This window comes from Mesoplodon mirus, assembly GCF_964341445.2.
Source record: "Mesoplodon mirus genome assembly, chromosome: 6".
NCBI classification, from domain to species: Eukaryota; Metazoa; Chordata; class Mammalia; order Artiodactyla; family Ziphiidae; genus Mesoplodon; species Mesoplodon mirus.
Genome location: NC_138982.1, coordinates 87,687,171 through 87,699,536, shown reverse-complemented (window position 1 = coordinate 87,699,536; position 12,366 = coordinate 87,687,171). Strand labels below are relative to the sequence as shown.

Here is a 12,366-nt window from a genome sequence, read left to right as displayed (position 1 = left end):
GCCTGGGGCAGGGGTGAGGGGAGGAGGGGTCTCCCAGTCCCTAAGGAGGCCTCTGCCCAGGGCAGCATCCCAGGCGCCCTGTTTCACACTCATGGGAGCTCAAGTTCCTGGTGAGTCCCCCAGAGGGCTTGGAGAGAGTTGGAGAACGCTCACAGATGGGGCCTTCCCTTCGGCTCATAGACCTTGGCAGATAGAGAGGATGAAGTGGGAGTTGGCCTGTGTTCTCTGCATCCCTGGAGCTCAGTACTTAGCTGGCTCTGTTTTCTTTTACTGTCTCAAGCTCTGACCACGTACTCATACTTTCAGTTGACGCCGCCTCTTCCCGCCTCTTTAGGTCTGTGGCTCCCTTGAGCTTTCCCCCTAATCCTGGGTTAATAATCTTGATTTATCCACTGATTTCTGCTTCAGATGGTAACACATCTGGTCAACTTGCTTCATTTAAATATTGTTCCTTCTGTTAACTTGCCATTTCATTCTCCCAAATCCTGGTCCTAGGTCTCCTGTCCCTACCGCAAAAAAAAAAAAAAAAAGCCTAGATGTTAGGAAGAAGTGGGTGACAGGAAGAATTTTCCGAGAGAGAGAATATTCTCTCCCCTGGCGCGATGTCAACTCCCCACCTACCCCATTGGACCTTAAGTCCTCAGGAGTTTTCTGAGATTCACGGGGGACTTTTGCAAGCTGCCCCAGGCCTCCTTGACCTAAGCATAGCTCTATCCTGTTCTTCCAGAACATACAACAGACCTGGGTTTTCCTCGAAGTGCCCTTCTGCCTTCCTCCTGCCAATACACTATGGTACCACTGGGAGGGCTCCCAGGCCACCGAGCCAATGGGCAGCCCTACCTCAGTGGCACCAGCGGACGGGCCTGTACCAATGGGGTACATGTGAACAGGGCCTGCCCTGCAGCTGCCATGGGCTACCCAGGCATGAAGCCTCAGCAGCGCCGCCCAGGGGAGCTTCAGCAGGTAACGTAGTTCTGGGAGTGTGGGCACGCAGGGACGGGTCACCATGGAGGGCGTGGCCGGGCCACCTCCTGAGGCTCCCTCCCTTCTAGCCTCTAACCCCGGGCTGCTGGGCCTGCTGAACAACGAATGGGGAAGTTACCTGGACTCTCTGACGTGACCTTCTCGTTACTCGTTTGAGCAGCAGGATGACACCAGCAGCACGCTGAGGCAGACCGTTCTTGGCAGTGGATGTGACCCCCCCAGTCACCAGATTCCCAGGTACCCAGGCCCCTGCCTGCCTTGCACCCCTGAGCCCCAGCCCTCGCTCTCTCACTAGTTCCTCAAACCCAGCATCAGTCACTGAGAGGTGAGCACTAGTGCTTCACTCACCATCCCCTCATCTGACAAACTGCTCCCCTGGACTCCTTTTGTTTTCTTTTTTTGGCGGTACGCGGGCCTCTCACTGCTGTGGCCTCTCCCGCTGCGGAGCACAGGCTCCGGACGCGCAGGCTCAGCGGCCATGGCTCACGGGCCCAGCCGCTCCACGGCATGTGGGATCTTCCCGGACCGGGGCACGAACCCGTGTCCCCTGCACCGGCAGGCGGACTCTCAACCACTGCGCCACCAGGGAAGCCCTCCCCTGGACTCTTAGCCTAAGGGGGTTAGTTGTTGTGTTTGCAGTTATGATGCCTTTTCTGCTCAGCAATTCCTCCCTCGCTTCTCGGGCCAGAGCAGCCCCGCCCAGTTGGCTCCGCCCATAGGCCCCACGTCCTCTCATATACTCAGGACACACATGGAGTCAAATGGAAGGAAACTAGAATTGCCTGTGGAAGCGATGGTGTGGCACCTCTTGATGTCCAAAGGGGAGCAGCCCCTGCCCCGCCTGAGCCCTGCCCAGCTCTGCTGCCCCAGACGGGAGCAGCCAGGGCAGTGGGATCCAGGCCCACGCTGCCCCTACCTCACCCCTCCGCCTGGTTTTATGCACGCAGGGCTCCCAAGTCTAACCCGGACGAGGGCTCTTTCTTATACACACTGCCCGATGACTCAGCTTGCCAGCTGCTCCAGCCTCAGCAGGACTGCCACCACCTCCAGGGGCAGCCAGCAGCCACGGGCCAGCCCTGCATGAGGCGTGTACCCCAGGGTCCTGGGCTGGAAGCCACATGGGACCCTCTTTCTCACCCAGGTCAGTGCTGAGGGCAGGGTGGGCGGTTGAACAGGCTGGGGATGAGGTGAGGTGTAGGCATCCACGACCCGGGAGTGACGAGCAGTAGGGGAGAACAGTCCCTGAAGGCGGTGCTTGGTAAGGACCATCCACAGCTTGTATATCCGAGATGGGGGTACAAAGGGGAGTTGGCCACCTCCTTCCCTGCTGAAGGCCCAGCAGATCTGCGGGGAGTGTCAGGTGGGTCCATCATGGCAAGCTCTGTCCTCAAAGGCTGAGAGAACGGGCACTTCTCCATTTCAGAGAAAGAAGCCCTTTTGGTCTCAGCATTTCAAGGCCACTCACAAATTCCCGCCGGCCCTCATCACACTAAGAGGCACTCTCTAATCGCTCTGAAGTACCTTGCTTTGTTGGGTCTTGTCTCTTAATTAAGGAGCGAGGTTGCATCCATCATTAAGCCAAGTTCTCACATCATCAGAACTCTGTGCCTCCACAGAACCTTCCCTCCAAGGGACTCAATGCACAGCGCGCCCAGCGCACTGTCCTTCTTTGTGCCCATCTTTTTGATACCTGGTTGAGCACAGGCTGGTTCAGAGAATTAGCTGATGTTTCTTAGCCTCCATGGTGTGGCTTTCAGGTCACATGCAGCTCCCAGACCCTGGGAGATGAAATTCTAAGACAGGTACCTCCTAGAGCCAGACCCCAGTAGCATCCACACAGGACTCCCTCCATCGGGGGGCATGAGTTGTGAGTGAGATGATCATGGCCAGAAAGCATAGCAGAAGGGTGGACTAGCAGCCCACTCCTGGAGAGAGCAGAACTTTCTTGCACGGTTCCTGGGCTCAGCTGACTTCATCTTCATCTGCCCCTGGTTATAGGGTAGATGCCTGAGGGTCTCCACGCTTTCACCACTGAAATGTGCAGGTGGGACGTGGGTAAGAAGTGGCCCATACTTAGAGGGAGTGTAATCGCCCTTGTTGTGGTTGTAGGTCTCTGTCCCTCCTCTAAAGCCAGTAACCAGCTCCCTTCCCAGAGAGAGGCTGACCCAGTACTGCTGAGCACTAGTGCCTGGTCAGGCTGGATTCTAACGTTTCCCACTTTTCTCTCCCCTCAGGGCCCCGGTGCTGCTTGGGCCTCGTACCGGTTGAAGAGGTGGCCAGTCCCGAGTCCTGCCCTGCGGGGAGAGGAGACTGGTGTCCCCAGCACCCCGTGGGGGCCTACGTAGGGCAGGAACTTGGGATGCGGCTCTCCCCCAGCCCACCGGTTCACGTGTCTTTTGAAACACCACCTCCTACAATTTAGGCAGAAGCTGATATCCCAGAAAGACACTATATATTGTTGTTTCTTTAAAAAAGAGAGGAAATCGGTATTTATTTTTCTATAATAGCCATATTTATATATTTATGCACTTGTAAATAAATGTATATGTTTTTATAATTCTGGAGAGACATAGGGAATCCTCCCCACTGAGGTCTGAGGTGGGAAGCAAAGAAGCCGCAACGGAACAGGAGTCAACGGGGAAAGAGCAGCACAGACTGAGGAGGCAGCCCGTCCCTTAGACCCTCCGCCGCTGCCTGGGCCCCTGCAGAAGGCCCACAGAGAAGCCCGTGGAAGGAGGACTCCTAGGCACACTGTCCACAGTGACTGCAAGAGAAGGGCCAGGACCATGCGATCAGAGGCTGCAGCCACCCGTGACAGTGGCTGGATCTGGTGCTACAGGAAACGTTTTCCCAAGATGCCCGTGAGACTAGACTAAGATGTGTATAGTACTATAAGCATTAACAAACCTTCCAGAATCAATAATCTGTGGCAACATATCTCTGTAAAAATAAACACTGTAAATGTCTAAATAAATGTTTAGTCTTCCCTGTAACCTACAGCTTAGTCATGTATGAGTCAGCATTCTCTTCAGATGTTAGGATTCAGTCTGAGTATTTGAAGAAACATCCACTTGTGATGTTTTCAGATCCATCGAGGAGAAATCTGGAAAAGGTAGCAAATGTTTCTAATTTTGTCTTTTTAAATATTGACTCTCAGTTGTGTTTTCATTAATGCAGATGCGTGGTAACTGTTTAGTCCAAGAGGGACACAGTGTACACTGGGCGAGCAGAAGCAGATTCACCGTTCTCTGACTGGACTTGAGGTAAAGCTATGGTCAGATCGGAAGGAATGAGGCTCATCTTTTCTGTACAGGTGTGTGTTGAAGACTAAGTATTTTCTCCAAAATGCCACCTGTGCTGCAGGTGACCATATGGTGCCTGGTAAAATTCACTTCCCTTCTTTCCAAAGAAACAGCAACGTGGCCAGAGGAGTTGACTCACTAGTTGTTTAAAATCAACATTTACTGACTGCCATCCAACCACAGGATCAATCTTTGTCCGGGCAAGTGGAAGTAGATGGAGGCTGAAGCTTTTTGCTGAGAGCCCTACCACACTTTAACTGTTTTCAGGAGAGAAATGTACCTTCTAGATTTCAGTAGAGTTGAGTTACAGATGAAATGCCACTTGAAACACTTAATCCTGTTCCGAGTCATCAGTGGCAGACCCTAGCTTCACACTCCAGTTCACAAATTGAATAAAGTCCTAAGAAAGCCCCAGGAGGTGACTGATTGTCTAGGGCAAGTGCGCCCTCTGCTGGCCAGAAGAGATTCCTGCATCCTTTCTCCATCCAGCCGCTAAATTGGAACATGGTTTTCAGAAAAGCAGTATTTTAAAAATATTTCAAGAAATAAAATGAAGGACTGTAGGAATATGGAAATGATAGGAAAGGAGACGTAGAGCAGGGAAGAGAAGAAATAAGATTGTGACTTCAGACACAATCTGGCATCAAGGGCCTAGAGGTCACTTCTAGGAGGGGGACAGCTCTCACCTCTGGGCTATAATTCAACTTCTAGCCCATTGGCTTTTGAAAAAAAAAACCTGCCCTGTTTTCTTAATGCTTGATGATCCCAGTGGTTGTCGCAGTGAGTTTTGGTGACCTTTATGGACGTGGTATGGCTCCAGTGCTGTGCAGAAAGCAGGTTTATGTGACAATAGTGCTTTCAGCTCTCAAAAAAAAAAAAAAAAAGCCTGGGAATGAAAAAGCACTTCTGAGGCAGGTTAAATGAGATAAATGTGCATATTTACTTTAGCCAATTGCAGGAAAGGAGGAAAAGGTTAGGCATCAGGCCTTTAAATTTTAGCCTAGAAAAGGAAACAGCTTAGATATTCAGTTTCATTGCATCTTGCATTTCTTTAGATTCAGGTTAATTATTATAGTGCCTTTTAAAAATCTGATTCACTCAGCAATGGCTATATAAATTAATCAAAAGGAAGAGTAAGACCTAGTTGGGCAGGAGCTGGTGGTGGTGTGGAGTTCAGCTCGTGGCTCAGGACAGCCCAACAGGACAGGCTGAGTCAGCAGGAATGAGTAACTCCTTCTCCTGTGAAGTTCTGACAGAGGGGCTGGACTCTACAGTTTTTCTTTCAATGTTGAGATTTGATGATACTATGGACGAGGGTTCAGAATAGCCAAGGGACATTAACAGTTGATCCACAAGTAACTCAGACAGATTTTTGGCAGCTTTCAAAGGTGAGGCTGCCTTCTCTAAGGGCACAGCAGGAGGCAGAGAACAGTTAGATCAGGAGACTAGGACAGCTTTCCATCCATCCCCAGCCAGGGCTGCACCCTGGTGCTCTCCTGCTTGATATTAAGCCTCCTGAAGACTCAGTTGCTATAGATTCAAGACTAAGCCTGGCATCAATGAAATGAAACGAAAGCTATCTTTATCTTTTATCTAATTCAAAATAAAAATGAATTAACTGTATTGTCAAATCCCAAACATGCTGTATGAAAGCCTAATATTGTAAACTTTAGTGATTTTTGTCTAGTTCAGTTTGGGAAAAAGTAATAATCCTGACTGGTTTTACTCTAAGAGTTGATAGACACATGGAATCCTTGACATGGCTCTTCCATAGACTAAATTCATTCTTGCTGCAATTAGAATCACAGGATTCAGAATGGGAAGAAGCCTCAGAGCTTAGCCAGATCTCTCATTTGTCTGATAATGAGGCCCAGGAAAATAATGTAATTTTTACCCTAGCTCTCAGCACAACAAGGGGATAGTGTCTGTCTCCCCCGGGACCACCCACTGTATCCAGGTGGTCGCTCAGGGTCGCAGCCAGCCAGCCAGTTACGTAAGTTTGGTGGTAGCCCTTCCTGCTGCAGCCAAGCTTCAGATGGATGCGGCCCCAGCTCACAGCTTGACTACAACCTTGTAAGAGACCCGAGCTGGAAACGCCCAGTTAAGTAGCTCCCAGCTTCCTGACCCTCAGAAACTGGGTGAGATAATGTTGTTTTAAGCTATGTTTTGGGGTAATTTTTTATGCAGGAATAAATAAGTAGGTAAAACACTCAGAACTGTGACTAGCACATTATTTTGAAATGCTTGAAGGGCACACATAGTTTAGGGTGTACAGCAGAGAATGTGATAAAGGGTGCTCTCCAGTAGAAAAGCTGCTACATCAGAGCTCTGTGGTGATAGGCTCAAACAGTAAGCTATTTGGACCTCTCAAATAGGAGTATGAAAGGATCTTAGAGACACAAGTGGCCGCTTGTAACATATATATATTCCAACATACAAAAGACCCCAAGTCCTGTCTATAATTTTGGGGGGCAGATCAGCAGGCTAGACAGGTTACGAAAACTTGACCTTGCTGAGGTCACTTTCTACATTGGTGTAACATTGCCTTCTTTACCTTTCCTTTTCGGTAACCAATTCATATTCTGGGACGGCCTCAAGGGAGTAGCTCGTTAAAATGGACCCATAGAGCACGGAATTTAAAGTGCTATGTTCTATTACTAACAGGAATCCAAATATCCGTGAAATCATTCTTAGATGAATTCCACTGACTACTTACCCCCAAACCAAAAGAATACTCCCAAATTAGTTTAAATGTTATGTACAATCGAAAGTGATTATTAGAGTTGATCTCTCAGTGATGGAATCTATTTCATTACTTCCTGATCTATAGCAAAACCAGCAAATGACTCAAGTAGAAACAGAAAGAAAATGGACAGGACATGAGAAACTACAGGAAATGCTTAGAATACTGGTAGAGTTGCAGATACCTTCAGAGAAGAGCCTCCTTGTTAACCATTTTGCAAAACACACTTCTCTGCGCCACCCAGAGCTGAGGAGTTTGCTAAAACCATGGGTGATTCAGGAAGCTGTTTGTTTGCTTTACACCAGCCTAGAGCAAACTGCTCTGTCTGTCTGCATTTCCTGAATCCCGACCCCTCAGATAACTGCTTTATGAAGTTAACAAAGTCAGAATTCTAAATTGCATTTCTTTTTCTCAGATATTGTTGGCAAAATAGTTTTTGTTCTCGTGTCCTCTCAGAGAATACCTGATAACATCAAAGCTTATTTTCCAAGGATCCAACGACCAAGAAAAGGAAGTTTTCTCATGGTTTGCTGAATGATCGATTTTCTTGCCAATGGCTAAGAATTCAGATAACCAAAAAACAAATTTCCTAAAACAGGGTACATTACCGATGGTTTCTGGCGATTTGAGGTAACAGCCTCCTAAGACTTCATATTCGACCCAGGTGGTTGCAAACACATCTGCAATGGTTCAGTTCAATAATAAGTAGCTGTTGTTGGGTGCTGTAGTCAGTTTTAAGATAAGCAGTTGGGGGGAAATTATTAAAACGACATGACTGGATGTGGTTTTAGACTTTCAGATAAGTTCACTTTAAAACAGCAGGATTGTTGCAGGCGACAAGGAAACAGAACTTCTGTTGAACTAAGTGTCAGAAATCTTGGCTGGATTTGGGAATAAAGCAAACTTAAGGCCCACGGGCTTCATTCATTCTCTTGTGGAGAGTGAATGGGGGGGAGAACCAGGCCACCTTTCTTACGCAAAAGAACCACCTCTTCCTTTAAGGCCAGAATCCTTTGGGCCTGGACTTGGATCAGTTCAGTGACCTTCTCTCTTGCCACAGTATCTGCTTTCCGGGGGCCCTGGAAGGCGTTGCCCTGTTGAGAGAAAACACCTCCCTGCTTTAAGCACCTTTTGGACTATGGAAACACCCCTGTCTTAAGCCTTCAAGTCCTCCACTGAAATCCTACCATTGGAAAGGTGTCCCTTTGAGCTAATAAGCAACTCTTAAAATGCAAATGCCCTTTAGAGGGTAACTCATTAAGCTAGCTGTCCATCACTCATACCCTACAGGGCTCATCGCTGGAATTCTAAAAGGCCAGATACCTCCTTTTCCTATACAGCCCATATCTTGTTTTCCAAAAAAGAAATCTTTATTCCCTCATCTGATTTCTTCCCCTGCCCAGCCAATTCCTGCTCATGTTTCAGACATCATTTTTAAGGAGGATTTCTTTACCCCATGGGCTGGGTTAGGATTCCTGCTCTATGTTCTGTCAAATCATCCATCACACATCATTGTAGTTATTAGACTGAACCATCTGAAATTTGTGACATGTGACCATTTTTTAACCTAAAAAGTAGCAGTTTCTTATGGTTTGACCTAAGTGCTTGTTTGATATCTTTCTTGCTAGATCCTGTGCCTTAGAAATAGAGCCCAATATGCCTGGATCTCACCACTCTACCCAGCATCCGCCCTAGAACTTGTTACGTAAGTAGATGCTCAATAAATCTGAACGTGCATTAAAGGAAGGGACATAACACCTAGTATCTTCTCTGTGCCCGGTGCTTTATGTCTGCGACCTCACGTGATCCTCACAACTCAGAACCAGGCGGTGTTATTCCAATTTTAAAGATACAGAAACTGACAGAGGTTTATGAACTGGCCCAAGTCACTATACTATTAAGGACTGGAAGCAGGATGAGAACCAGGTTACCTGAAGCCAAAAGCCCATGATTGGTCTGTTACCCCACTTACTATGGCAGCCCTTCCTCATAAGTAGGGGTTGTCATTACCCAGTACCTTCTTGCCTCTTCTCCCTTGCCCACCTTCACTTCAGGGGCTGTGAAAACTAAACACTAACCTTAGCCAGTTTCTTTTCCAGCTGGGAGTGGCTAAGTAGATGTAGCAGAAAACGTTTGCTTTCTTAATGAAAGGGACACAAGAGACTGGCATTTGGGCAGCAACCACAGAGCTGGGGCAGCTGTCTGTGACTCTGAAGGAAACCTCAGCCACTGAGAGAGTCACAGAGATACTGGCCCTGACATCACAGCCCCACTAAACTAAAACCCCTCAGTCATCTCCTGCAGACTTCTTGTTAAGTGAGGAAAAGCACCCCTATTTGTTTAAGCTACTCTCCAAAAGTGGGGCTTTTGGTTACTTATAGCTAAATGCACGGCCCCTCATGCCCAGTCAGTCCAGACGGTCACTCTGAAGTCACCTTAGCTTTTCCCTCATTCTCTCCACCATATCCAAACAAATTTTGGCTCTTCTTACTTTGAAATGTCTTTGACCGTTGGTTTTTTGTCCTTACCATCTTCATCCCAATCCATGCCTACATTGTTGTAAGAGTAATAGCTATGGAGTCAGCTTGGGAGGCGGAGGGCCCTCAGTTTAAAAACAAACTTCCCGTTTACTGCAGCTCTATTTACAAGAGCCAGGACGTGGAAGCAACCTAAGGGTCCATCATCAGATGAATGGATAAAGATGATGTGGCACGTTTATGCAATGGAATATTACTCAGCCATAAAAAGGAACGAAACTGAGTTATTTGTAGTGAGGTCAGTGGGCCTAGAGTCTCATACAGAGTGAAGTAAGTCAGAAAGAGAAAAACAAATACCATATGCTAACACATATATATGGAATCTAAAAAAAAAAAAATGGTTCTGAATAACCTAGGGGCAGGACAGGAATAAAGACGCAGACATAGAAAATGGACTTGAGGACATGGGGAGGGGGAAGGGTAAGCTGGGACGAAGTGAGAGAGAGGCATGGACATATATACACTACCAAATGTAAAATAGCTAGCTAGTGGGAAGCAGCCGCATAGCACAGGGAGATCAGCTCGGTGCTTTGTGACCACCTAGAGGGGTGGGATAGGGAGGGTGGAAGGGAGATGCAAGAGGGAGGGGATATGGGGATATATGTATACATATAGCTGATTCACTTTGTTATACATAGAAACTAACACAACACTGTAAAGCAATTATACTCCAATAAAGATGTTAAGAAAAAAAAAAAAGAAACGTCCCCACATATTAGCTCTAGAGCATGGGCACGTTACTTCACCACTCTGAGCTTTGGAAAGTGGTATTTTGAAGATTCAGTGAGACAGCCAATGGAAAGAGACAATACATGTAAAGCTATATATATAAAGATATACTATGTAAAGGGACCTACACAATTAATTTCCTTTCCCAGTCAACTGATCTGCCTCCAAACTCTTTCCTCTCCAAGGTATCTGGACGTTCAAAGCACATCAAGTCAACAGATGTTTAGTCACTGACGACTCTGAAGATTCTGTCTAGGCATCACCCCTCTTGAATACTGCTGTGACTCTTTGCTCAATAATTCTTTAGTGGATAAAGGGCCTTTGATATTCAGATTCTAGTCTTCCTCTCTATTTTAGTTGTAAACCTCCCAAAGCCTCCTATTCATTCTTTTGGACTTTTGCTTAGACCAGTGATTCTTCAGCTCTAGCATGCAGCAGAATCACCTGGAAGGCTTGTTCTGGATTGCTGGACCCCTCCCCCAGAGCCTCTGATTCTGTAGATCTGGGTGGAGCCCGAGAATCTGCATTTCTAACAAGTTCCCCAGGCGAGGCAGATCCTGTTCCTCAGGGAACCACACTTTGAGAACCCCTGGCTTAGAACATTTCCTGGGTGCATAAAGAAAACCAAGAGAAAAAAAAAAAAACAGCATTTTTGCAGGTACTATTAAAAGGTTATAGCACATAGTTCAGAATATGCCATACATGTGTTATGTCCCTAGAAGGCAAGGCTTAAATAGGGTGAAACTTTATAAATAAGTATTATCCACCACATACTGTGTATTAAGTACTACTAGGTTAGCCTCAATAAATATTATATAAAAGCAAGTTGAAAGCCCTAAAAAGTAACAAGTGTTTTAATAAGTAATATGTGGCCTCCCATAATTCAGTAGGCCCCCTTTAGGTCAAAGGAAGTAAACATATTGGAAATGGATGTTTGACACCAAATTCAGGAAGCATGTTGATGTCATTATTTATACCTAAGTAACCTTACCTCTCCAAGGGCCAAGGCAAATCCCTTAATTAGTACTTGTATGAATTCATGGTACCCAGTAGGCATACAGTAAAGCTAGTCCCTCAGGCTCATTGTAATGTAGACGGTATCAACTCAGTGTCCTCAGGGACCCAAGTGGGCCAGAAACATCCAAGATCAAGGTTTGTTTAAAAGCCAGCACTTGATATTCCTTTTATAGAGCATCCCCAATTCTGACAAAAGGTCTGAAGAAAAGGAACATACCTGCTGGTTCTGTAGAATATTCAGCTGAGAATCAAGTTTCTTCTTTTCAATACATAAATCATTCATCTGATGAAGTTTTTTGGTGTGTTCTTTTGTCTTCATCATCAATTCCCATTGCACTTGAGCAATCTTTTCCTACCAGGGCAGAAAGATGCAAAATGGATTAAGTGAATGAGGAAGCAGAGAAAAATGAATGTCCGGATTTGATCAACACCATCAGGCAAATGGAGTGATATGCACATAGAAAAATACAAAAAGCCAATAATATCAGAAGCAAGTGCACTGGGTCTGGTTTGATTACAGAAGAATGTAAGCAGGACGAAAGTAGGTAAAAATAAGAGACATCACTCCATTGTTGAGAAATGACATTAGTGTGCATACTAATGGTGATGGTATTCATTAATTAAAAGGGAGAATGATCCTTTAAGCAGGAAATGTTCCTGTATTGCTTTTTCCCCAGTCTTGGCCCAGGATCCTCAAGGTGACCGGCTTGAATGGCCATACATCTGCCAATGGCTTTCCTTTGTTCTCCTATTACTCCAACAAATTATTTTAGATAGCACATATTATCTCCAGCACTACCCTGATAGGGACCAGTCCCACTGGCACGAGCACTGAAGTAATTTGTTTCTTCACGGTACAGTGGCAAATCTTCAATAAGAAAAGATGAGCCAAGTTAGCAGTAGGAGGGACTTCCCTGGTGGTCCAGTGGTAAAGAATCTGCCTTCCAGGGCAGGGGACAATCTCACATGCCATGGGGCAACTAAACCCACGCACCACAACAATTGAGCTTGCGCGCATCAACTAGAGCCCACGCACAGCAAACTACAGAGCCCA

General features: G+C 46.6%; 2 protein-coding genes across 7 annotated transcripts in view; one reads left to right on the top strand and one right to left on the bottom strand.

The window, feature by feature from the left end:
- Positions 1 to 4,966, top strand: part of BOC (BOC cell adhesion associated, oncogene regulated) — an 81,300-nt gene extending 76,334 nt beyond the window's left edge. For 3 of the 5 annotated variants that reach the window (XM_082625894.1, XM_082625892.1, XM_082625893.1), the window contains 4 exons: positions 728 to 963; positions 1,145 to 1,221; positions 1,932 to 2,125; positions 3,219 to 4,963. In XM_082625894.1, the coding sequence (XP_082482020.1) occupies positions 728 to 963; positions 1,145 to 1,221; positions 1,932 to 2,125; positions 3,219 to 3,406 (695 nt within the window). In that variant the 3' untranslated portion in view covers positions 3,407 to 4,963. Of the gene's footprint in view, positions 1 to 727; positions 964 to 1,144; positions 1,222 to 1,931; positions 2,126 to 3,218 lie in introns of all 5 variants that reach the window. The other 2 variants (XM_082625896.1, XM_082625895.1) reach the window with 2 other exon arrangements.
- CFAP44 (cilia and flagella associated protein 44) overlaps positions 3,947 to 12,366 on the bottom strand; it is a 136,748-nt gene continuing 128,328 nt past the window's right edge. For both annotated transcript variants that reach the window (XM_082625891.1, XM_082625890.1), the window contains 2 exons: positions 11,530 to 11,664; positions 3,947 to 8,123 (listed from right to left, as the gene is read on the bottom strand). In XM_082625891.1, the coding sequence (XP_082482017.1) occupies positions 7,950 to 8,123; positions 11,530 to 11,664 (309 nt within the window). In that variant the 3' untranslated portion in view covers positions 3,947 to 7,949. The remainder of the gene's footprint in view (positions 8,124 to 11,529; positions 11,665 to 12,366) is intronic.